This window comes from Heloderma suspectum, chromosome 9 (assembly GCF_057233095.1).
Source record: "Heloderma suspectum isolate Gila_16-S chromosome 9, 16-S_ref, whole genome shotgun sequence".
Classification (NCBI taxonomy): domain Eukaryota; kingdom Metazoa; phylum Chordata; class Lepidosauria; order Squamata; family Helodermatidae; genus Heloderma; species Heloderma suspectum.
In genome coordinates, this window is record NC_139466.1 from 12,255,540 (window position 1) to 12,282,413 (window position 26,874).

The following is a 26,874-nucleotide window of genomic DNA, read 5'->3' on the forward strand; positions in this document are numbered from 1 at the left end:
TTAGAGTTCTTTGAGAGTGTCAATAAACATGTAGACAGGGGTGATCCGGTAGACATTGTTTACTTGGACTTCCAAAAGGCTTTTGACAAAGTCCCTCACCAAAGACTCCTGAGTAAACTTAGCAGTCATGGAATAAGAAGACAGGTCCTCTTATGGATCAGTAACTGGTTAAAGAACAGAAAGCAGAGAGTAGGAATAAATGGTAAATTCTCCCGATGGAGGGAAGTAAATAGTGAGGTCCCGCAGGGATCTGTATTTGGATCACTGCTTCTCAACCTGTTCATAAATTATCTGGAATTAGGAGTGAACAGTGAAGTGGCCAAGTTTGCAGATGACACCAAATTATTTAGGGTGGTTAAAACAAAAAGGGATTGTGAAGAGCTCCAAAAGGATCTCTCCAAACTGGGAGAATGGGCATCTAAATCGCAAATACGGTTCAGTGTAAGCAAGTGTAAAGTGATGCACACTGGGGCAAAAAATCCCATCTTCAAATATAACCTGATGGGATCTGAGCTAGTCTTGACCGACCAAGGAAGAGATCTTGGGGTTGTGGTGGACAGCTCAATGAAGATGAAGATTTAGATGCTTTCTAAATTTTTATCTTTGCTGTTTTAAATCGGTATTTTAAACTCCTGTACTGCTGCTAGGTTTTATTGTGGTTGTATTGTTATATTGTGGTTTTAATGTTCTATATATTTTAAATTGTTTTATTGTGTGTTGTTTGGTTTTAGTTTCTGTGAACCGCCCAGAGAGCTTCGGCTATTGGGCGGTATAGAAATGAAATAAATAAATAAACCCAGTGTGTGGCCACTTTAAAAAAAGGCAAACTCTATGTTAGGCATAATTAGAAAAGGAATTGAGAATAAAACTATCAATATCACACTGCCCTTATACACATCTATGGTGTGTCCACACTTGGAATACTGTGTCCAGTTCTGGTCACCATACATAAAAAAAAGATATTGTCACGCTGGAAAAAGTGCAGAAAAGGGCAACTAAAATGATCAAGGGGTTGCACCATCTCCCCTATGAGAGAAGGTTACAACAGCTGGGATTGTTTAGCCTGGAAAAAGGAGGATAAGGGGAGACATGATAGAGGTGAACAAAATTATGCATGGTGTGGAGAATGTGGACAGGGAGACATTTTTCTCCTTTTCTCAAAATACTGGGGTCATCCCATGAAGGTGATTGGTGGGAGATTCAGGACAGATAAAAGGAAGGATTTCACATAGCACATAGTTAAACTATGGAATCTGCTACCACAGGATGTAGTGATGGCCACCAATTTGGATGGCTTTAAAAGGGGGTTGAACAAATTCCTAGAGGAGAAGGCTAGTCTTGATGGCTACGTGCTACCTCCAGACCCAGAGGCAGTGAGCCTATGTACACCAGTTGCTGGGGAACATGGGCGGGAGGGTGCTGTTGCACTCCTGTCCTGCTCGTGGGTTCCTGGTTGACAGCTGTTTGGGCACTGTGTGAACAGAATGCTGGACTAGATGGCCCCTTGGACTGATCCAGCAGGGCTCTTCTTATGTTATGTTAAACCTCATTGAGTTCAGTGGGACTTATTCCTAGGCAACGTTATTGAATTCAGTGGGCTGCGCTTGTGTGTAGACATGTATAGGATTGCACTGTTACTAATGTCCTGGGTGGGTGCGCTCACAGGGCGTGACAGCGGCCTGCAGTCTTCAGAGGAAAATTCTGCTATTCCAGGGAGGCGATTTCAAGGTGCAGCCATGCCCGGCCCTCTGGTCGCTCTCGCGGCCTGCCCGTCCAGCCTTCCATTCAGAAGTCAGACTTGGTTACAAGCGTGTTTTGCAAGCATAAAAAGCACCCAGAGTTTTTGGCAGCAGCTTGCAGAAATATCTAGGCACCGCAGCAGGAGGCAAAAGGACACACTGTACCAGCTTGTCTGGTTGGTAACCTGGATTCACCTCGGCGAGGGGGCGGCGGCCGCGGCGGCGAGCGAAGTTGGCCCTTGCCTGCGTTTTGCGAGGAGTCGGTTTCTCACCCTAGCCGAGAAAGTGGCTGCCCACACCCAACTCCTCCTCCAGCGATTTACAGTCTTCCATTGGGAGAGAAGGGAGCGCTCCGTCTCATTTGTAAAAAAAATCGCTCTAATATTATGGGGATGGATGTTTTGAGCTTTGGGTGGGTTGGGTTTCAATCGTGTGGTCACCTCGAGTAAATGCAGTTGCCACCTTTGGGGGGGAACCCTGCTCCTGTGCCTTTCGCATCAAGCAGTTTGGCACGCCAGAAATGAAAGAGGGGAAGGGCTCTTCTTCTTCCTCCTTTTCTCTCCCCGCTCGGGGCGGGGGAATGAGATGCCCGGGAAAGCGCCGCCCGTGACATTTCTGGGAGCCCGGCTGCGTGTGGGAAGCACAGGAACAGGGCAAGTTTTCCACAAACGAAAAGAAGGAAGGCGGGGAGGTGGGAACTCTCTCCGAACCTCGGCAGCCGAAGCAACAGCCCTCCCAGCCGGGTCAATCGGCTCTTTGCGCGTTAAAGGTGCCGGGCGAAGGCTCCCCGGGCGTCGCGCCTTCCCCCCCAAGGTGGCACCAGGATGTGCTCCTGCCCCTTTAAGGCTGGCGCTGGGCGGCGTGTGCGAGGGGGGGGGAGCGTGTCTCCTCCCCGCGAGTGACACAGCAGTCAGATGTGCCCTATCAGTAGCTTAAAGCCCGCAAACTCCACCTTCCGAGCGAGGAGGCTGCGGGCCGAGGGAGGCGTAGTGCGCGAGCTGAGGCAGGCGGTGAATCATTGGCGAACTGCAGCGCCGGGATGAACTCGTCGGGGACCTGAAAGGAGGGCAGGGCAGGGCAAGGCAGGGCAGGGCGGCGGAGAGGACGCCGAGCGCCGCGGCTCGCTGTCGCTGCCTTCCCTGCGCGCGCGGCGAGGCTTTGCCCGAGACAGCCAAACTGGATGTAAAAAGCTGGTGGGTCGCCAGTCCAAGATGCTTCTGGTTTCCCCGCGGGTAGAAGCACCACGCATGGAGCCGCATATTTCCGTAAGTCGGGAGGGAGGGAGAACCGCGTCGTTCCGGAGCGGGCTTCTTGGCACGGTGGTCCCCGGGGGAGGCTGCTTTGGGGACGAAGTTCCTGGCTGGGATGGGCGACTGCGCTGCGCCCGCGCCCCGTTCCGGGCTGAGTTTTATCGTACGTCCCAAAGGCGCCCGGGGCCGAGGGGGGCTTCCGCGTTTGGACGGCGACGACTTCGAAGACTGCGCGCGCCGTGGGCTTCTCCCTGTTGTTTGTTCCGGGCGTCTCGCGTCTGTTTCAAGCGCGGCCAGTTTCTTGCTTTGGGCTTCTCTCTCTCTCTCTCTCTCTCTCGTGTGTTTAAAATGGTGGTAGATGGAGGTGATATCTTGCCATCGTGTGGCTTCTAGGAAGGAAGGAAGGAAGGAAGGAAGGAGGCGGGGGAGAAGTAGGACAGGCTGGCGTGGTTGTGGAAGAAGATCGGGTTTAAGGTAGGCAGACAAAAGTGCAGCCCCTTCGCTGTGCGCCTGGCTGGGAAGCAGCTGCCTCTGGCAGGGGGAGAACGAGGGAGACGCGCGCGCGCGCCGTTTTCGTCTCCCATCTGTGTGCTCGCCTGCCACAATCCCGGAATAGTTTTGTTCCTTAGGCAAACACAGTGTGCTGGACCCACACATCTCCTCCCTCCCTCCCTCCCTCGCCGCCGCCCCCCGCCACTCAGCGCTTTGGTAGGACCAGCAGTTTGCAAATGAAGACAAACTGCCCCCTCCGCCCGCCCGGCCGCCCCTGGGTCCCTGGCAAGAAGCTGCGGTGATGAATGCAAAATGATACTTTTATTGTAATGATGGAGGGTTTAGATATATAATGTATTAGCAGGATTCTCGTTTCGACATGAAAAATGTGTCTCGAAATCAAGTCTGGAAAGGAAGTCGCTGCTGTCTTGATTTTTTTTTTTTTTAAATATCCTAGATTAAATGCTGACTGCACAGAAGACTTAATAGGATTAGAAATCGTCCAATACGCTGTGTCCTAGAAGCTGTTGTGGTATCCCAGTATAAACAGAGCCCTACAGGAAGGCTTGTTTTAGCCTAATTACCGGGGGGGGGGGGCTCGTCTGTAAACTTAGATCAAACAGACAAGCATGAACAAAACGGGGGGGGGGATGTCTCTTGTAGAGTGATGCTGAAGAAACACCTGATGGTGGGTACCTAGAAAGTCTAGGTGGTGCTCTCGCTCCGAAAGAAATGTAGACAAAGTCTACAAACACCTTTTTCAGAAAGTGAGGGGAAGAGGCATTCTTACAGACATGAACGGTTTCTTTCATCCTTCCTTTTGTCAAAATTCGTCCTGTAAGCTAATTGGGGCAGGGGCCTCTGTTTTTTTCTTATGCTTCTCTGTAAACTGTCATGTACCTTAATAGAACTATATTAATAAAAAAAAAGGCCTGATGAACACGAGCCTGACATAGCAATATTGGGGAGTGGGGGGCTGCTGCTGCTGTAAAATGCATTCAGCCTAACCAAAAGAGTTGTGCGTGACTGGAAAGCTGGCTTCCAGCTTTTCAAACACGAATTAGTCCAAACTCCGGCTGTATCTTTCTTGCCTTGTGGTGAGTTCTTCCTTGTTGGGTTTTTTTTAAATCCACCAATGCTGACTCACTTCTTAAAAAAAAAAGAAAGAAAGAAAAAAGTATTTTGATTTCTCACCCTATGATTAAGAGATGAGGTGGAAGGAGCCACTTTGCGGGGTAAACAAGCTGCTTGTTGTTGACTGGGCTTCTCCAGCTGTCTCCCTTGTTTAACCCAGAGGAGGAGGAGGCTGTCGATGCTGTGTTTGGCTGATTAATTATTAGGATCTCTCTTCCTCCCTTACTGTTTTTGACCCCCCCACGCTCTAAATTAATTTGCCACCCTGGTTGCTGGGACCTCCACCACCCCCCAGTGAGACTGCTGGGGAAGTGGTGGGGGGAGGATTTGTTTGGGTGGCCTTTAGCTGCTAGTTACGCTTATATTCCCAAGCTGTACAGCATTGCTTTTGTTATGGGTGTACTAAAGGGGGAGGAGGTTGTGTGTGTGTGTGTGTGTGTGTGTGTTTGAGGGTGGTGGTTCTGTAACCAGGGTGATTAAGGGGGGAGTATTCCTGCTGGTGGGGGGAGGAGGATGGCAGTTTCCCTTGGAAGAAACCAGCTAGTGCTTTCTTTTCAGAGTCCTCCTTCTTCCTGGAATAATAAATTTAAAAGCTGCTTTCTTTCTTATTTTCCTCCCAGCAGGCTGAAGCCGGGAATGGAGAAGGGGAGGGGTGAAGGCACAGTGTCTGCAAAAGATCCTGGCGTTTGTAACAGGAGATTAATAGGTTGCAGGGGAGTCTCTGTTGCCATCTAGCATGATCTGCTAGCTCCGTGTTTCCCCTCTCTGCAATTTGCAAAGGCTCTTGAGGGGCTGTATTCCCCCCCCATTCCTCTTCCCTTCTTTGCTAATTGCAAATAAGGCAAGAGTCTTTCTAGCTTTACAAAGATGCTACCCAGAAGATCCTCTCCTTTCCCAAGAGAGGTGAAACATGACCTCTGATATGAAGCCCCATATGTTTTGGTGTTCCTTCTGCCTATGAAATCTGCAAGGGTGGCCTAATAATGCCATTCTTCCCTCGTGTGTCTGGTAGATGTGCTCTGTGCTCAGGCTGGTATATGCAAGTGCTGGGCTGGCTGGCTTGCCTACCTACTTATCTGCAGTTCAAAATGTTCATGCCATAAACAGGTTTAGGCTTTTATCCCTCTGGTATCAAGACAGTTCTGGATATAAAAAATGAAGGCCTGGTGCTCAAGTCTTTCTGGAAGTCATTATTTAATGCAGCAACACCAACATGTATGGTGCTGTACACAGAATGGTGCATGCTATATAGACATGTCTCTGTCCCAAAGAACAATCGAAATTTCGACAGGAGAGAGAAGCAAGGATAACCAGAGATGCAGTCTTGGGCTCATTTGCTCAAGAGCAGACTTCTCCCTAACCTAGGTCTTTCAATATGTGTTGGACTACAACTCCCATAAGCCCTAGCCAGCATAGTTGATGATCAGTGGTAATAGGAGTTGTAGTCCAAAACCTCTGGAGGGATCCAGGTTGGGGAAGGCTCTTCTGTGGGGCAGTTGGTTGAGGTTACTCACTGGTGAGGCAGCATCATTCTGCATATGCCCAAAGGGCACTCTCTTCTCTGTTACTGCTTTACACATTCAGGACAAAACCCTGATGTTAAAAATGGATTCCAGCCCTGGTGAGTTGTTTGTTCAAATTAAGCCAGGTGATTGAAACTTTCTGGTAGATAGTTCCCCCATCTCATGCAAGGTTGACTTAAGGTTGTAGGACTCTGTGTAGTTCTCCCCCCCCCCCCATAGAGTAAGGCCAGGAACCAATTGTTGTCTTCCTTCCTCTGCTGACAGTAATTGGGGGGGAGGGACAGGGGATGTGAGCTACACACATCGGACCACAGAATTTATTCAGTCCAGCCAAAAACTACTGACCACACCCTACTGAGCAAAAACTCCACCTGGGAGGGGACTGTACAGAAGACCTGAAAAACTCCTGTATTGCATTCAATGCAGTCCCCTACCAAAACAACACCCCCCACCCCAATACATTGTATTAGTTTATTTCAATTTTATCCACCTCTTCTTCCAAGGAGCTCTGGGCAACATACATGAGTCTCTTCTTGTCCTCCACCTTACACCATCTCCATTTATACTCACAACAACCCTGTAAGGTAGTTTAGGCTAAGAGATAAGTGACTGGCCCAAAGTCACCCTGTGAGCTTACTGGCTGAATGGAGATTTGAGCCTCGCCTCCCTATTTCTAGTATGACATGCTGCATCAACCTTCCCCAACCTGGTGCCCTCCAGCTGTGTTGAACTATGGCTCCTATTGTCCCTGCTGACATGGCCGATGGGCTGCACTTCACTGTAAACCATTTCCTAAAATGTTTAATTGAGCTTGCTATCTGTGGAGTCATAAGAAGTGGAGTGGGGCTTGAAGCTAAGCACACATCACGTAATACTGGCTGGAGAGATCTCCTTGTCCCCGCCCCTGCCCCCAGATCTGTCCTTGTGTAGGAGATTCTGAATATTGAAATGGTCTGATTAGCTGTTGCCTGAAAACCTGGCCTTTTCAATTATCAAGGAATTAAATAGAACAACTTGTAGAGAAATACATTATTTTCCTATTATATAATTCTCTAGTGTTTCTATGTTTAGGTCTGTAATGCCTGGTTAATTCCTAATGCATGTCAATTTTGGAGGTCCCTTGCTTGGAGAAGAAACTGACCGGTAAGCCCTAAAAGGGCTTGGATTGGAGAGTCTTGCTGATGGAAGGAAATTTACAAGCCCCTTATGGACCACTACCCGGAATCCTGATTAAATGAGAAGGACATTTAAGCACTTGTATATGTCCTTTGGAACTGTAGACTCATACTGAAGCATTCCTAGTAGGTTACAAGTGATGCTATGTATGTATGGCTGTGCATGTTCTAGGATTCATTTCAAGTTACAAAAAGGTGTAGCATTTGGTACTGTCCATATAACTGAGCATTTTGAGAACTTTTGTGTGTGTGCATATTTTCTAAGGCAGGTTCACCTTTAAACTAAATTTAAATCTGGTGATGGCACAAGTGCCTTGTTGTATCTCACAAGAAGGAGCATCATCTAAGAGTTGCTGGCAGAATAAGGAAAAAGTTAAGTAAAACAAAAGTGTGTTCTCATTTGACCAAGTCGTACAATCATATTGACAGGGGGAAGCCACCATGAGCTGACTCCTCTTGAAATGGTAACAAACCCTGAGAATGCTCCAGTGTGTCTCTGCCTCTTCTGGGAAAATGTTTCGAAGGTGGATTGTTCTAGAGCCTTGGCAGATGTCAAGAAGCACGTTGGGGAGAGTTTACCAAGGGTGGCAGCGGCCACAGCTAATGGTTGTGTTACCACTTTGGGAAGGTCATGTGATGTAGCTTGTACACAACATGCCTGCCATGTGGAAGCCATTGAAAATCACTTCCAGTGATGAGCAGTTCATGTGTAGTGAGAGGTTCATTTTGGGGATCAGACCATTTTCATTAAGCCTCTGCAAACAGCTGTACAGTGAAGCTTGCAGTGATATGAAATTCTCACCCTCTGTACAGGGACCTGCTAAACATGAGTCATGCAGCAACAGTTGTCTCTTGGAGCAATTGGAAGCAGCCTCCATATGCCAGCCATAATGTGCAAGTGGGCTTTCAGATGTATGGATGGCATGGTGCCTCTTGGTTACTCGAATGGGCAATGTCTGTTGACTTCTCCTAATATACTACTAAGGGACAATAACGGATCTACTGCTCTCATTTAACTCATGTCCTGTATGGTCTAACCAGAAGTCTGGATAAGTGGGGATATTGCCCTGCCCAGACATGGAGCGAACTTTGGCTCAGTAGAGTGCTTCTGATGTTCAAAATGCTATATGACCTCTATCCTGTTCCTTTCTTACAACAACCCTAAGCCTGGCCGCGTTGCCACCTCTTTGACTCAAAATCATCCAAATGAACTCATGGTTGAGCCAGGACTTAATCCTCCAGGTCTCCAACCCCAACTGTTTGTCCATGGGGCCATGCTGACTCTGTGTTGAGTACACAGCAAATGGGATAACCCTGAAGGCTCTGTTACCTGGAGGCTTCCTTGTTATTCCTTGCATCACATGAAGTTAGAAGGAACACCTGTGTATGTGTGCGTGAGCTCCACTACGTGTCACTAAACATAATGTGAGCAAATAACAAATCAAGTGCAAAACATGGGCTCCCTCCTGTCTCTCCCGTGTCCCTCCTCCTTTCTCCTCTCCCTTTCTTTGTGCTACCCTTCTGGAGCAAGATTATTGGAAACTAAAGCTGCTGATGTGAGAGATGGAACATATGGTGCCTCCATAAGAGAGAGCGCTGAAATGGCCTTGAACCTGCCCGACTGACCAGCTGTTTATTGCCAGCAAGAGCAGCTAATCAGCTCTTCCCTTAAAGAAACATCTCCCCACCCACCCCCACCCACAGCTCTAGGTGCTCTGTAGTTTGCATACTAAAGAGAGTTCTCAATAGGAGGAAGATGTAATGGTGTTGTGTATTGCATTTCTGCTGGTGGTTGGCATTCTTCCCTTTCCCCAGAGCACTTGTTTGCACACTGCACGCCCCCAGACATTTTGGTCTGGGTTGGTCTGTGATTTATACATCTTTATGGAAGAGGTGGTTACAAATGTACCATGGCAGTTAGGTAGCAAATAATTAAAACTGGTGTGGATTTGAATGGTTGTAAGACAGATACATTTTGTGTAAGAGGGAAAAAATCTTGACCTTGACAGGCAAACAAACCTTACTCTTTTCTGGGGATAAGCTAATCTTTATACTCTGTGCTTCCTATAAGGACCCCGCCACACACCCACACCCATGAGGGAGGTGTGTTGCCACCTGCCTTCTCTCTCGTTCACTTTTCCTAGATGCAACACACATCCCAGGACATGTGATGGTATAACTTGAGGCATGCAGCAGCGTGTACATGCCTTGAGAAGGCGATTGCTCAAACACTTGAGAGTACTTATGAAGCGAGAGGCAGGCAAGAGCAGAAAGGAAGCCAAAATTGTTACAGTTTTGGCAGTGATCCTTTTCAGTTCTCCATATGTTGTGGGGAGGGGGAAAAACAATTTAGGAAAAGATGCTTCTGGTTGGAAGAAGAGAGGAGAAAAAGTGACAAGGAAATTCCATGTTAGGAAAGCATTAGCAAAGGGCGATGTTAATGTTTTCCTGCCGCTGACGTTGATGGTGACACAGTTGTGTGGGCTGAAAAGGGAACGTCACAAAGCTTTTAAACTCAACCAGGAAGTAGTCTGTTGCTCGGGAATGAAAAACAAATATAAAGCAGTGTATTTTCTGTTAGGTGAAGTTAACATCTTCTCTCCAGTAAGGGGAAGGCTCTTTCATGTGCAACTCAAAGCAGAATTTGCATTTACCTTCTAAATTTTTTTTAAAAAATGCTGCCAAATGATAATGTTCAATTTGAAAAGGAAAATCAAACTATTCTCTGGCATTCTAGAAACAAAATGCAGGATAATTTTTCTACTGGCCTGTAGCAGAAAGACAGGAAAATATATGTGACACCTTAGAGACTAATTGGTTCAATATGGCATCAACTGTCGTAAGCAGTAGCCTGTTCTGTCAAATGTAAGAATGGCATCTGAACTTCTCCATCCAACTTTCCATTGCATCTATACTTCATTGGGTAATATGTTCAGGATGGCAAGTATGGTTAGGAACAAGTAGTGCACAATAGGCTGGAACCTGTGCTTTGGTACCTGAATCCCGTTGCTCCTTTTCCCATCCCATGTAGAGTTGTGAAGATCACTCAGTTCATGTTTTATCAGAGTTAGGTTTAACCAGCTGTTGCTAGAACCAAACTGCTATCCATTCTGTAACTTATGGACGCTGGCAAACACCAGTCTCTAGGTTAGGCAAAATATGTCCCACTTTACTTTTATTTAGTTGATTTAAAGTTGCATTCAGCCTCTGAGAACTTCAGGGAATATTCTTGTGCTTCCATATATTTCAGATCCTGGGATTCTTCTCTGTCACTTTTTCCTGCATCACCTTGGGGCTAGGGGAGGGCAATTATATATCAGGCAGGATGAGGTCAGCCCCTCAGGTGGGAGGCTTGGGATGCCTCAGGTCTGGGGACCAAATCCAATCCTCCTGGGGTCATAATCTGGCCCTCCAGGGTTCCCCAAATGGCCACACCTCATTTGTGTACCCCAGCCCCAGTGGAAGCTGGTGACTCAGTGGGGTGGTGAATGCACTCCAGGTTTCAGTCAGCACTCTAACGGAGCTATCCAAGCCTCCACTGCCACCAGCCTCCGCTGCCACCTCCTATCCCCCATCCACCAATTGTTTGGTGGTTTTCTGTCTTTTGTGTAGTATCTTTTCCCATTCTAAAAGGTTGAAAAGCCTTAGTGACTGACAGAAACAACTTTAAGCTAAAATAAGCTTGTATTTTGGCCACACCCCCTTTGCTTTGACCCCACCCTTTTTGCTCTGCCCACCACTGGAATGTTGCCCCCTAAAGCTTTACTGAAATGGCATTTGGCCCTTGGGTTGAAAGAGGTGAAACACCCCTGGCGTAGTAGGATGAAGTCCACCAGGATTCAGTAGGGCTAGAGAACTCTTCGCCTACTGAATTTTGACCCTGTTAAAATTAGAAGAGGAGAAAAGGGGGCTCTGATTTTTTTTCTGACTTGGCCACAAAAATGTCCTAAGCAGGTTCTGCTGTTTCTCGTTACTCGTATTGTAATATGTTCTGCAACCATTTTTTAAAAAATCTGTGATGGCGTCAGGAAAAGGAACTGTGTATCCACTTTGTAAACTTTTTATGAGCCTGTGAGGAGGTGGTGGTCCTGTTGCGTAGAATCAATGGCTGAAGGTGTTGCTTCTGCAAGTACTCACATTCATCCCGAGTGTGGCTGCTGTCTTTTGGACTGGCTTCTTGTAAAGAGGTTACTATGCTGCTGGAAGCAATCATTAGCTCAAAAAAACTCCAAAACCTCTTCTATTTAAATGAGCACATTTGGGGAACAATACATTAACTGTTCCGGCAGACTGAGATATCCACAGAGAAGTCTGATAAATGGAGGTTCTGAAATAAAAATCTAGTCTCTGGTTTTGAGCTGGGGAAACGTTGTACAAAAATATCTTACGGTTTGGCATAGGAAAGCAGACACTTCGGAATTCTAAATTTTATACTAGTACTGAAAGTCTGAGGTCTCCAAACCCAGTTCCTTTGTGTCTGAAAGAACCAGTGAGCCTCTGCTATGAACACATGTAGGAATAGAATTCACCTTTTTATCCATCCTGGTGGACACTCGATATTCCTCAAGCATCTACTATTGCAATACTAGATGTTTGGAAACAATTTTTTCTCACTTGGAATGACAAAAGAATGGCAGAGGAGGAATTTGAAAGGAATGACTGGATCCAAACATTTTCATTGTTTCCTCTCCTGCCTCTTGAGAGTTGCTAATGATGCAGGTCAAGGTGTTTATAAGTTACAATTTATTGCTATCTGATTTGGTCACCTGATCAGTAGTTAAATCTGTTCAAATGAGAACATGGTATCCTTCCAAAGGCTCTTCTTTATACCTGACAGATTTGCCATTTGCTTATTTAAGGAATGATTAATATTGTATGTTGCTAATTTTCCCCTTTTCCCTTACCATAGGGAGAGCAGTATCCAATCGTTATTCATTAGTAAGCTTTGCTGCCCAGTTTTCCAGTATGGCCAGCTACTTTAAAAAATGTATTTCAAATTGAAGGATTTGTGTGTTCAGGGCTGTGCGTCAAACTATTTTATATCAATATTGATTTTTTTTTAAAGGGGGGTTATGTTATAAAGAGGGAGCTTTTATCCCCCTGAGCTCTTGGGCAATTATCTCAGTGCCATAAATGTTGATACGCACATAATGGATGTAACTAAAAAATCTCCTTATCCAAGCAGAAAACGCTGGGTGTTTGTTGGAGCAGATAGAATGCTGAGAGTGTGAATAGACAAACCCATATGTCGTCGGTGAAAGAGATAAATGATGGACGAACAGGAGTTAGTTACTGTGGATCAGCACAATGCAACCAATTTCCGTCATACCCCTCTCTTAATAATATACCCGCTTCAGTGCCATTGACGGGTAACCTAGGTAGCACCAGTCAACTGTAAGGTGGCTTTTTTTCCCCATGTGTATGTTTTTAATGTTTTTTAAAGAACGTTTGGAGCCCAGGTTACTGGGAAGTTCTCCTGTACAAGTTCCATTTTAAATTAATACAATTTATTTCACTGGGGCTTGCACAAGAGAACTTCCTGGTAGATTGTGTCCTTGAGCGTCTCAAAATATTTCAGATGTTGAGTCCAAAAGTCATGCAGCATCATTTTTTACTTGTTAGTAGTTTGGGTGGAGAGCTGCTGTGGACTTCGAAAAGGATCTTGGGTTTTTCTGAATGGGTGGATGATGCTTGAGTACTGTCATGAAGAAACAGCCCTGTCTAAAAATAAAATTGCTTGAAGCAAAATAGTGTGTGTGTGTGTGTGTGTGTGTGCGCGCGCATGTGCGCTGGGTGTGTGAGTTTTGCAGTCTTCATTGTAGTGTGAGAAAAATGGGAATTTCAAATGGGACAATTCTGTGGAAGTTCTAAACATCGTCTTTGCATCTAACTGTTGGGCCACATTGGACTGATGTTGCTTTATGTCCCTTCAGAACTGCTCATACATTGATTGGTGGGACTTGAAAAGCAATCAGTCCCATATTGATGCGTGTTTGGGGCTTGTATTTTTGTTCGCAGGGTACAGGAGTGGTCTTAGTTGTTTTTTTGTAAGCCATGGTCCAGCCAGGGACCATTGATTTGTCTCAAATTTCAAATGTTTTTGTTTTTATCCAAGTAGATGGGAGTTTAAGCAGACCAGAGTTTGGCACGTTCACTTGGGGGAAAGTTAGGGGGTGGGTGGAAGGGCCTGTAAAAGACTACTGAGGTTGGGAAGGGTGGTGTGGAAAGCGTGATAAATTCCAACTCCCTGTCTGGTTGGACCTGCTAAACAATGAGTGTCTCAGCCTGCTCAGGGTAGTATTAGAACTGGTGCCATCTACAGCAGGAGATGCAAGGGATTCTTTCTCCCAACCTAGCTTGTCCCTTGATGCCCTTCCTCTTAAGAAGGCTGTCACTGCTGGATAATGCTAAATAATCTACAGAACTGCATGGGCATTGCCATGCAACGCACACTGATCCAGGGAAGCCAGGAGTTGGTAGTGGTTTATCCATGTAGCGCTGATGTGTCCCTTTTCTGTGGATCAAGCTACCCATTTGTAGAAGTTGGAGAACACCACAGCAGAACTTGGGTTTCTCCTTGCAAGTTCCACAGCTGTTAAAAGTGACGCTTTCAGTATTGGCCTGGCTGTGAGTGTTAGGAACAACAGTACTTTTACCTTGCCAGCGAAGCAGACAGCAGTCTAGAAATGTGCCACAAAAGGGGGTGGGGGGAGGAGGGCAACCCTTCCATAGTGTGCAATCCAAAAGTTGGTCTCTACAGTCTTCTGCTACATTGCACAGGATCCTGGAAGGCACAGCACAGACACTGGGTGTGACAAAATGTCACGAGCCAGCCCTGCTTGTCCAAGCAGTAATTCAGCAGCTGCTGGAGTAAATGTTGAATATGTTGACTCTGTGCGCGGCTTTGATCCGATAGTATGCAACTTGATTGCCAGATCAACATTTTAAAAAGAGGGGGAGGGGGCAACTCTGCATAGCTGCTTTGTCTGTCCTGTGGAGATTTGCAGAGCTCTGAAATAACGAGAGAAAATCTTGGATTAATTGAATTCGCTTAACTATATTTTGCTCAAATTCTCCTTTACAAAAATGACCATCAGCCAGCAATAATGCGGGACAGCAAATAAGCATATTATATGGCAGCCAGATTTTTTTAAAAACCGCATGCAAAAACACAGCCCGGTTCAGATGTAACAATACATCAGGGTTCCAGGGAGTCATGGCTTATTGTTTACAATCAGTGGGCTGGTGCATACTCCCCTATTGCTCCTTCTTGGCTCCTCCCACGAGCAGGAGCAGCTTAACAAACCATGAACCTTACCCAGACAAGTCCGAGTCGTAAGCTATAGTTTGTTGTTGTCTGTTCCCAAATGCACCAGAGTCATAAGCCAAGCCAGAGTTCCCAGTTCTCATGTTAATGATAAACAGTCCTCGGACAGAAGGTCCATGGTTTGTTTAGCCACTCCCACTTGCAGTAGAAGCCCAGTGGGAGTGATAGGGTAGTGTGTACCTACATGCTGCCGAAGCATAAGCCGGGGTTCCTGAGAAACCTGGCTTATTATTCCGTCCGAACTGGGCCAGGTCTGATTCAGAATCAAGGTACTCCAGGACTAAATATGGGTCATCTTGAAGTGGGCTGGGCTGGGAGACGGTAGCTTGCCCAGCTTCAACTTGGCAACTCTCGCAGCTGACTCGGGTTTTGAACTACAGTCCCCTGTGTTCCAAATCCAGCTCTCCAGCTGCTGCACAACCATTACTGAGACACTTGAGCTGCTGATGAGATTGTTTGGTGGGTGGAGAGCTGGGGCACTTACATGGTTCTTTCCCACCAGTACAGTACAATCCCTATGATTATCTCAAAGTAGCTTGCAGAGGCAATATCAAATTTACACAGCCACAGCAGTCTTTTGGTGTTTTGTTTTGTTTTTACGTTAGTTGGGCTAGTGAAAAAGGTACTGCACATTTACTTAACAAGCTGTCTAGGCTTTTGCATTTCATCAACAAATAGACTTCTGTCACCAATCAGTGATAAATCTGGTACTTCTGAGGGTTCATTTCAAGTTCTTGATGTTCTCTTTGCCAGAGTGTACCATGCAAAAGGCTTGGCAGCCTGACTGATAAAGTGGTGTTTATCCAAACGCTTCTTTGGGCATATCCTGGAGTGTTAATGATTTGGTGATCTGATATTTCAGCACTATGCAGAATCATAAATGCATGCTGCCATGTTGGAGGCAGCCCTTTCTTTCTCCTTGTCTTTTAAAATCTGCTTGCTGACCTCAGCTCTGCCATCCCTTGCGCTTTTCAGTTTGAAAAGAGACAGCTGGAGGTTCAGTCTGTTGCAGACATGGTGGGGATTACCTCTGCAGGGGGAGGGTGTTTGCCTCTCTTGGGTTGAGGCACAGTGGGGCAACTAAGCATTGTTCAGCTCTCGATCTGTATGTCTCTTACCTTGATGTACAAGGCAAGTCTGACAGAAGAGAAGGGACTGATTTCTGCACCTTTTAAAAAATTGCAGTACTTCTAATAACTGAACTGGGGTTTGTTTTTCTTAAGTGTTGTTAAATGTTATGTCTGAACGCTTAACCCAAGTTTGAAGCAGTTGCCCTGTATTTCTAGCCTCTCTGCTTGCAAGTGACAAGCTGGTCTCACAGCTGTGTCTCTCCCTGTACATGACCTAAGGCCAGGGCAAAGTCATTAACTTAGCAAGCCTTTCCAGAGCTTTATGTCTGAGATCCTAACCACGATTAAGACAGCCAACTACAGTTAAGAGTTTTCTGCAGTGGGCTTATCCTGCAAGATCAGAGTTTTTGCTTCAAAAAAACCCTGTCTGGATTACTACTGTCAAGAGTGGACTGAAAAGCAGAAGGTTGGTGGACTGGCTGTTCCTTGCTCATGCTCATTCTTCCCCTCCCCCATCCAGTGTGCACACAAATGTCCATGTATGTACCTTAACAGTTGAGACAACAGAATAAAAATAGAAGAAGCTACCTTATATTAGGTTAGGCAACTGGTCGGTCTAAGTCTGTGTATCCTATCTTGGAGTAGCACCTTTTTAACTGGAGATTCCAGGGCATGAGCCTGTGGCTTCATGCATGGAACTTTCATTGAACTGTGACCCCTCGTCTTACAGTTGTTGAACCCATCCTCCTCCTTACCACATTCTAAGCTTAGCTTCAGCCAAGCCCACTTGTCAGAGTTCATCTCCCTTTCCCTGCGACCCTTTTTCTGACTTTGAGCAGGTGGTGCAAAATTGAACCTAAGACTTTACTCTGCCCCCCAGTCATCCAACTTACCACGTGATTCTAAGGTAATGGTTGGCCTATCAATAAAAATGGGCTTAATGCCGACACCTCCCAAGTGAATTAGGTTGACCTGAAAAGAAGACTGAGCTGGAATACATGAGCTCTTGCGAACTGTCTTCATCAAGTCTTTACACTGTTGACTTCAAGAAAATACTTGACTTCAATGCAACAAATCACAGTGACTTTTTGGCAGGATGAGAATATTTATATAAATATGAGACATTTCTTCTGCCTTATTTTTCTCAGTTGAATTCAGGTAGAAGGTTTTCTGTTAACAAAACATCTTAAATGTTTAAACAAAGTGGATTCCTCTTGGAAATACTGCAGTGTTTCCTGTATTCCTCAGGAGAGTAGGTACATCACTAGGTTATAATTTAAAAGCTGGAACCAGAAAGTCAGCTGTATAATTATAGTGTGCAGTGTATCACCTCTGCCATGTATGTATGTGTTGCGTGTGCCTTTATTGATATTAAGCAATGCTTAACAAGATTCACAGGCTTGCTCTTTGGTGTTTCTCAAAGTGTGGGGTTTTCCAAACTTTCTACCTGTACAAAGAAACTCTTTGTACATTGACTTGCCTGTTGTGGAATCTGTATAGGTTTCCCATAGAAGCTCTCTTGAGGTTTCAGAAAGCGTGTAACTCGTCATGTGAAGAGGGGGAGCGGGTATGACCACCACCAGCACCCCATTCTCGTTGCCTTCCATATGCAGCAGGCTACTGTCTGCAGGGTAGAGCCTCTTGTATCCACAGAGGTTCTCCATGAGATTTAGACACCTGGAAGGGTTCTAAATTGTGCCGAGGTTCTCCACTACAGACAGTTGCTCACTGCACATGGAGGGCGCTGAAGATCAGGAGCGTGGAGCTAATGCATTCACACCTGCTCCCCCTCCTTGTGTATAGGGCTTCTACACTATGGTGGTGAGCAAACTGCCTTTGGAGGATGCTCATCTGTCATTGCTTCTCTTGAGAAACCCCTAGACTAGTAAACTTCCAAGGAAGCCCAGGATTCCCAAGAACACAGTTTGAATACTACTGTCCTAAGATAAAATCCCCCATGCACCTGAAAAAAGAATTCCAGGATGTTTGAGTTGCAGTATCTTGGGTCATTCACACCTGCAGGTTATGGTGTTTCTTCTCTGAAATTGTGAAACCAGAGAGATCAGCCCTGTTAAATGTTTACATGATCACTTTATCCCAGGTTGGACCAAAGGTGAGTTGAGATCTTGATCTTGGCAAGTCTCTTGACTCTTCCCATTCTTCTCAACCTCTGATTCACCCCTTAAACATGTACACAGATTAGAGGCTGAAGTGAGTTCAAGCATCGTTAACCTAGGATAACTGATTGTGTAAACAGGTCCCTGGTGGCCATAAGTGTTTAGGCAAGTTGCTAGCTAAGTGAGCTGCATTAGAAATTAGAGTGAGAAGAAGGGCACTGCTAATTTACATACTTGGCTACATTCAATTGCTATTATTCTTATACTGTTAGTAAAACTTCAAACTACAGATGTTAGATGGGTTCTTCTATTTCTAACAGAATTTTTATTCTGAAACTTCATGTCCCCTTCCTCAAATCTGTAAAATGTGATTAACTGCTTGAAAAATCTTGATAGGCTATTACATGAGTGATAAAACAAATACATTAATTTTCCCCTTTCCCCCCTTTGCTTTCTTGTTTCCAGTCTTTAGACACGGTCTACTATTCTGGTTTCCGATTAACTTCTACAACCATCAGGTCTAGAAACATACTTATAAAAAAAATAACTGGCATTCTTGAGAGACTACTAAGCACCCATAGGCTACACTGAAGTATCTCGGGGCGGCTGCATGTCATTTGTAAGCCTCCAGTGTAGTTTACTACGTCAAAGGCTGATGTCAGTCCAAATTGTCAATCCTGAGCAGATTACAGTGTGATTTTAGACAATTGCATTCCACAGCAAATTGCATTGTTGAGGAGGTCTAGATGTGAATATTGGGCTTTTGAAGCCTTTCCCTGATGCTTATATCACAACTCTTTTGTGTTAAGATTGACAAAGTGCATTACAACTGCAGTGGTCTTTGTGTCTAATTCTGCAAGACTGGTGAGCTTCATGCAATGCTTTGTGAAGAGGTCCTGGATTTACAAACCACTTGTCTGTCAGGGATTAATTTAACCTCTAATTACTACATTTTCTTCACAGTTTGCTACACATGGGTATGTTATAACAAAAGCACAATGAGGGATGTGGTCTTATTTAGCTGTGGCTCTGAAATTAATTTAGAGGGTTTAAAGTCAGATCTAACCTACTTGGTGCTAAAATATTTGTGCTGATATTAGAATTAAATAATATAATCTTGTATTTTCTTCTAATGGTACATCAGTAGTTGGGTAAATAGTCTGTTAGCTGTAGCCACAGGCTTTTTTTTCTTCATGGAAAAACAGTTCATCAAATGCCATTTTGCTTCCATCCGGTTAACAGTTCAGGATGACTATTTATTTAAAGCTGTCACCTATTACACTCCGTTTTTTCTCATACAGCTGGTGATTCTTTCTTATCAGAAGGAGATAATACCTTATTTTCAAAGCTAAACATTTAAGATATATTTGTAAAAGTTTGCAGTCGTACAGATAAGGATCTTTGTGTAGTAAAGCTACACAACGTTCTTAACCACATTGGAAAAGCCATCACTTAGTATTTTTAATCATTTATATTCTCTTTTCTTCATCAAAGATGGGCCTAAAGAGGCTTACAAGAATAAAATCAGATGAAAACATGTAATCACAAAACTAAATGGAAATGGTAAAATACAAAGAATGAAATTGCAGGATGCCAAAGCAGCAGAAGCAGCAAAATAAAAATAAAAATAACCACTCCTGCAACTGCACATGCAACTTCCATCTCCTTAATCGCAGTGATGGTTGGGGTGATGGGAGTTGTAGTGCAGCATGTCTGGAGGGTGCCAGGTTAGGGAAGGGTGCCTTTTAACTCACTGTGTACAGACACATTATTTACTAGCATTGCCTACGGAGGGGTTGTAGCTCAGTGGCAGAGGATTTACCTATATGCCAAATGTTCCTGGTTCAGTTCCTGATTAAAAGCCTCTCGAGTACCAGGGCTGGAAAAGTCCTCTTTCAAGACCATGGAGAGCCATTGACAGTTGTAGCGCTACAGGCTACATGGACCAGTAGCCTCAATATAAGGCAGCTTCATACGTTCACTCAGACTGTGCAAAGTCCTTCAGAATTCTTATCAGATTCATTTGTACAGAGTCTTGAGATAGCCGACCGATCAGTTTTTTGCCAGGTGAGGAACTTAGGCTGAGAGACACTGACCTGGTTTGCATGTAACGACAACCCGGAGTACTGGTTGAGTATGGGTTGTCTTTGAATCCTGGGTGATGGTTGAATCGTAGGTTGTCATTATGTGAGAACCCTGCACTATGGTTTAACTATGATCCAGTTCACATGATCACAGCGGCCCACCATGGTTTCTTTAAGCCACAGTGAGCTGTGGCACATGCAAGCAAGTTTTTGAATATTCACGCTGCAGCTATGGCTTGCTATGTTATTCGAACCTGGGTGGCAGGAGTTGTGCAAGGCTTAAATAACTCTTGCATAAACCTAGAACAGGCAATTTCAGCCCCTGCTGCCTGGGTCCGGGTGACATGACAAGCCACAGGTGCGGCTTGAATATTCAAAATGGCCATCAGCACATGCCACAGCAGCTCATTTGATCATGCGAACCGGCCCTATGGTTTGTTAACCACAAGCAACCCAGAGTTCACAACCATACAGCAAAACCATGGGTTCTCTTCCTTGGTTGTTTGTGGTTAACAACCCGTAGTTAAACTATAGTGCAGGGTTCATATGTAACGATCACGCATGCTTCAACAACAACCCACAATTCAATGTCAACTCATACTCGGTCCATACTCTGGTTTGTCGTTTCATGTGAATCTGGTCTATAATATTTTGTTTTTGTCTTTATTTCCTGTTTCCTGTAACCCTTGTTTGCCATGACATCTAAATTAAGCAAGCTGGTTAGCGTTAACCTCCAAATGAATTACTTCAAGCCATTATTTGATTTGGAGATTAGCACTAATCAAAGCTGCCTGATTAAGACATGATAGCAAACTATGGTTAAAGCAATCCATGAGAGAATTAGCTTGCAAGACGGAAAGCAGAGGGGGAGGAATGAGTGTGTAAACCTGTGGCCCTCAACATGTTGAGAACTGCTACCCCCATCAACCTTCACGATTGGCCAAGCTGGCTGGGGCTGATGGGAACTGGAGTCTAACACCATCTGGAAGGCCACTGGTTTCCCAGACTTGCTATAGTACATTCTTAGATCCTCCAGACCCAGCCATAAGTATTTACCCAACCATACTATACCTCTTGTAAGGTGGGAATTACATGCACATTTCTCTCTCCATAGAGGGAAAGAGGAGTGCGTGTGGTTTAAATACTTTGCATCACAGCCAATATTTTGGAAAGTCTTTGGTAAAGTACCTTTCAGAAGCAACTTGCTCATTTAGCTGCTTTTTTTAACCACTTACAACAAATACCTTGTTCACAGAAAGTAAACCCAGCAGGTGTACCTATTTCCTTTGTGAAATACGGAAGAGCATGAATGAGTAACTGAATGGGTAACTCTAATTTATGTTAATACATGGAAAACAAAGCAAGGGCTTGGTATTCGGCTTATTCCTCTCTTTGTTAATCCAGAATAAAGAATAAAGTGGTTTTGTGAACACTCCTGGAGCTGCATTGTGGAACCACCTTTCTTTTTTGGGTGGAGGCTGCCTCTGTTGGGTTACTAGGGAGGAAGAAAAGGCTAGCGAATGAACAAATTTTCAGACCTGCATTTTAATTATTGACCTTCAGGGTTAAATTTGCCACAGGTGACCAAGCTAAGTGGGCCTCCAGTTCCGTATCATTCCACTCAACCCCTAAAAGCAATCTCCCAATACGGTTAGATAATTGTTTCCAAATAGCTATCAGGTACTCATCTGGTACAGTCAGCAGAAGGATACAAAACAGATAGTGGATTTAATTCAATTTTGTTCTTTCCAGCTGCTTCTGCTTTTACTGGAGCGCTCTGAACAATTTTCTCATATGAAAGCAATTGCTGCATTCTTTTAGTTTCTCAGTAACCTGGTAGATTAAGATACCCTGATTTTATTTTATTTTCTGGCCTCTCTCTAGCTTGTTCCTTTAGGAGTACTTGTATTTTCTTAATTACCTCTGTTTTTTATTTGTTTTCCAAAAAAAAAAAAAAAAATCCAGCATAGGCTGCAAAAACAACTCTGTACAATGTTGCAGTCAGAAATGCAGGCCAAAGGGTTTGATCCCTGGCTGCCAAGCAATGATTCATCGGAGTGGAATCTCTGTTCCTCCCTTGTCAAAGAGTGCAACTTACTCCAAAAGAAGCAAGTATCTCTCTTTGATGCTGCTGCTTTGAAATGCTTTGCATTGTTGGTGTCTGTAACAATATTTAGAGCCACAGGCTGTTATGCCGAGTTCTTGTTTCCCATAAGGAGTGAATTTAAAAGGTGAACAGATTAGTTCTGCTCAAAGGCCACAATCCACATGGGACGTCTCCCAAGGAAGCCCATTTGAGTCCAATGGAATGGGCACCTGTGCATCCTCCAACGTTTCAGGTGGGAACGTGGAAGATCTTGTGCAGATAACCTATGTATATCACCCCTGTTCTTGCATCAAGGATTACCGCCTTAGCAACCCCTTCACTTTTACAGATTACTGGAGGCTCTTCTCTGCCTACTGTCCGTCTTATTATTTACCTTTGTGAAAACTTGGCCAATCTCTGGTAGGTGTGTTTATCAGGATTTCCTTTTTATTTATTTACCTTTTACATTTTAATATCTCTTTCTGACCCCCTGGGGGTTCACACTTTTGAAAACTTAATGTTTTATCTTGCACTTTACTAGATTCCGAGCCATAGTATTATGAATCCTTTTCCTTGGCGGGCCAGTTTTCTATGTTGAGGGATTTTTTATGTGAGTCCCCACCAGCCGTCTGAAATACTTCAGCCTTACACAGGCCCAGTTGTCTCCAATGTTATATGCCCAAGTCATTTCCTCTTCTCCTATGTTCTATTAAGATTAACCAAGAGGCTCTTAAGTATGCTGCTTGCGCACTTAGTTCAGCACACAAATATGTTTAAGAGGCACCTATGGTCACTGACCATTTCTTTCTTCCTTTCCAGGTTCACCAGAATATTGTCTGGTGACTCTGGGGTGGGCTGTATGGTTCAGAAGATATGCTTTGAATGCAGAAAGTCCCTTCTGTTAAGGTGGTGTAAAAGATAAAAAGGACCAACATTTGTAAAGTTTCATTGCCTGAAGGCGATTCTTACTGCTGACAGGCAACTGGCGGATCTTTCTGTTAATTTGCTTTTAAGTGCCTCTCAAAGAGTGAAATCTTACAAAATATTTGTGTCTTCAAAATGTGAGACCCAATGAGCTTAGTTGCAGCCCACATCATCTTAAGGATTTCTGGGCTAAAATGGACACAAAGACACACACACACACACACACACACACACGTGCGAATGGCTGCTTAGGGTGACTGGACCACTGGGCAAATAATGTGTTTTCTTCAAATCAAGGAACGGTGCAATCTTAACTTAATGACTCGTGGTTATAAAGACCTTGATTGGGTTCAAAGAACCATGGAAGTAAAAGAAGCCATCGTGACATCTCCCCCTGCCCCATGTGTGCTCTGCATGCGGCTGCAATTTGTGTAATTGCCTGCCATGCAGTGCAGGTTGCTGATTGTGAACCTGGTGCGGTGTGTGGCGGGGGTGGCTTCTTGCCAACGCTGCACCCCATGGCTTCTAGTAGGAGTTGTGGCGTTGGTAAGAAGCCACCCCTGTTGTGCACTGCGTTGGATTCAGACAACATGGCAACCCTTGCTGCATCATGGGTAATTCTGCAAATCATGGGCTGGGGCGTGGGAGAAGCCACAATGGCTTCTTTTACCCCCGTGATCATTTGAGCACCCCCTATGTGTTGGCATTCCCAGGCTCTTGGTCTTACCTAGTAGTCTAGAAAGCTCAGCTGGTGAGAAGTGACTTGTCAGTAGGGATGTCAGAGAATTCCGCCACGGATCTCGGTGAGGCCGAATGCCAGTGCATTCGGCCCCCCGAAATGTGTGGCAGAACGAAGCCCCCCCTGCCCCGCGAAATGGGCCCGGAACGAAGCACCTACCTGCTGCCATCCACGCTGCATTGTGAATGGTGGCCGCGTCTGTGGCCACCATTCGCTTCTTCCATATAGCCGTGATAGGCTACGTAAATACTTACGTAGCCTATCATGGCAAAATTAAGGGAACGCAAATGGAGGCGGCTACGGCAGCCGCCATTTGCATTCCCTTTTTCTTTTTTTTTGCTGTGATAGGCTACGTAAATATTTACATAGCCTATCACGGCAAAATACAGGGACACAAATGGCAGCGGCTACAGCAGCTGCCATTTGTGTCCCTGCAGGCTGCCCAGTGGCCGGATGTCCGGCTGCGGGTGGCCCCAGCTGGCGGCTCCATGGAATCTCCGCGGAGCGGAGCTGGCCGAAGAGAATTTCGGGGGGAGGGACGGAGCACCTCCCCCCCACACGAATGTCACCCTTCGAAAGGGTAAGTGACTTTCATACCTCCATACTTGTCAGTGGTGCTCAAAATGCCGGGTATTGTTTCTTGAAAGAGGAATGCCACCCAAGGCATGGAATTGAAAGGCACATGCCTCTTATGCCATCACACCACAAGTATAGTGTATCTGTCATCCTAGCACTGGGCTGTCACCTATTCCTACCATTGGCCTGTCATACGTTCACCACCTGTATGCATTCGTTAAACAAATGAAGTTAATTAAGTGCACATTTGTCATAGTATCAGAGTGCTCTGTGTAAGATTGTTGCTCTCTGAACTATTCTGGAGCAATTTAACAATTTTGAAGAACAGTATTTCATCCTGGCACCAACTCAAGGTAGCTGCCACCCTTGCCCTTCCCAGGAATGTGCAAATCAAGGATAAAACTTCAGGTGGCATTTGACACCACCATAAACTTTCCTCTATATTGTGAGAAGAGTAATATATTTTTAAGTGGCAGGAATTCTTTGTGAGTGTTTACGGCTTTTTTTCATAACCAGGTGTAAAACGAACCACCGTATGTTATTTCGGTAAAGGAGCCTAAATATAGGCATATAAGAAAATACTACTAACATAAAATAACATTCCAAGTAATGCTCTGTCCTAGCTTAAATGTCAAATGCTACATGATGGGACCTAAACCATAACTCCATAGATGTTAGCAAAGGCATTTGCGAACATATTTTTGTTTTGCCTCCTTGAGATGTAAGAAGTATTGTCAGCAATGGGCAAATCAAAGCTCACGGGGCAAAAACAGATCAACATTTTAAAAAATCCTGAAGACTGATCCAGAATGATGTCATAATCCTGTTTGGCCACTTGTAAATAACTGTTTTAAGTAGTCCATTTGAATTATACACACACACACACCATCTTTTTCCTTTTGCAAGAAACCCAAGCCAGTTCACCTGGTCCTCCTCTCAATTTTATCCTCACAACAACCCTGTGAGGTAGGTTAGGCTGAGAGTCAGTAACTGGCCCAAAGTCACCCAGTGAGCTTCATGGGTGACTTGAACCCAGGTCTCCCAAGTCCCAGTCCAACACGCTGACCATACTGGCTGTATATGTAACATTTAAATATGTAAAGGGCAGCCCAACTTGGAGACAATATTGCAGGTTTGACCTGAAATGAGGGATACTTATACTTTCCACCCTGATACTTAAATAAGCAAATCTGTGGGACTAATGATGCATCACCAAAAGATAGTCATTCCATGGTGAACACATTGTCCATTCTCTCATGACCTTGATGATCAGAACTGAAGATGTTGTCAAGTTGACATCATCCGATGACGCATTTTGCATGATTACTGCAGCCACTGTGGCTTGTTTAAACCACAGTGGGCTGTGGCACATACCAGGCAGTTTTTAATATTCAAGCCATCTCTTGTCATGTTGTCCAAACCTGGGCAGTGGGGGTTATGCGATGGTTGTTTAATCCTTGCACAACGCCCATTGCCTGGGTTCGGACGACATGACAAGCTGTGGCTGTGGCTTACATATTCAGAATGGCCGCTGGCACATGCCACAGTCCACTGTGGCTTAAATAAGCTTGTCATGCAATAAATAAATAAGTTTATCATGCAAACTGGCCCATTGTGTTGTACTGAGTAGAGTTTTAGATTCTGACCAAAAAGATACAAAAACTACACAGATACAAATCCCTGCCCAGCCACAAAGCTCACTGACCTTGGGCCAGTCATTTGCACATGAGCTCTCTCGCTCTAACCTACCTCACTGTTCTTTTGAGCATACAAGTGGGAATGCTATAAACAATGTCCTAGCTTCCTTGAAGAAAGGGTTGGATAAAAAATAATGATGATTATGGCAACCATCTATGTTCATTCTCCACATTTTCTCTGAGTTTATCGATGTCTTAAATAGGGTTTTTCTTTCTCTCCTAATTATGGTTGCAAGTTCAAAAATAAGAGTCACTTAAGAGTGATGGGGCAAGGTGAAGCCTAGCTCTGAGTACTTTGTTATGGTTAGTATTTGCTTTGGGCAAATACCTCAAAAAACGTGGTTCAGGAGAATAGATTGAGTTTTAAATAAACTTAAAATAGAGCCCAACAACAAAATCATGGGTCTTTAAACCAGATTATTGTTGTTCATATCTTGTTCTTCAGATGCTCTAGTGATCCCTGCCCTAACCTAATTTTTGGTTGATCTGGACTGTTCAACAACAAGAAAATGGAACAGTCATTATAGGTCTGTATAGAAAAGGAACATCCAGGATGGGTCTATGATGACCTGTGATAAGGGATGATTCTTGTGTCAGGGTGGAAACTGAGCCAATAGAGCCCCAGAGCAGTTCTGATTCTGAGGAGGAACAGCAATCCGTGGGAGAGGAGCCAGCTCAACCCTCACAGGCACAGCAGCTGGCAGAGATTCCTCCTGCCAGCATTCCTGGGATAGATAGTGACCCTGGCAGTCAGAGAGCGCTGGAGGGGGGCTTGCTGGACGCTCGGTGCAGATGCAGGGAGCGACGACAGATGGAGGGCGTAGAAAGGAGGCGTAGTGCTTGCTTGGCGCGCAAACAACGGTCGCGTCCTGAGGACCCAAGGGAAAGAGGGAGGATCTCTCCCTAGCCCATAAGTTCAGGGTCTTCCCATGGTTCTCCTT

At 44.9% G+C, this 26,874-nt stretch overlaps 1 protein-coding gene across 1 annotated transcript in view; it reads left to right on the forward strand.

Annotated features, from left to right (window-relative positions):
- Positions 1 to 2,689: 2,689 nt before the first annotated feature.
- The window catches only part of MAMLD1 (mastermind like domain containing 1), a 117,252-nt gene continuing 93,067 nt past the window's right edge, over positions 2,690 to 26,874 (forward strand). Inside the window, exon 1 of the mRNA XM_084813699.1 lies at positions 2,690 to 3,004. Coding sequence (XP_084669825.1) covers positions 2,951 to 3,004 — 54 coding nt within the window. The 5' untranslated portion in view covers positions 2,690 to 2,950. The remainder of the gene's footprint in view (positions 3,005 to 26,874) is intronic.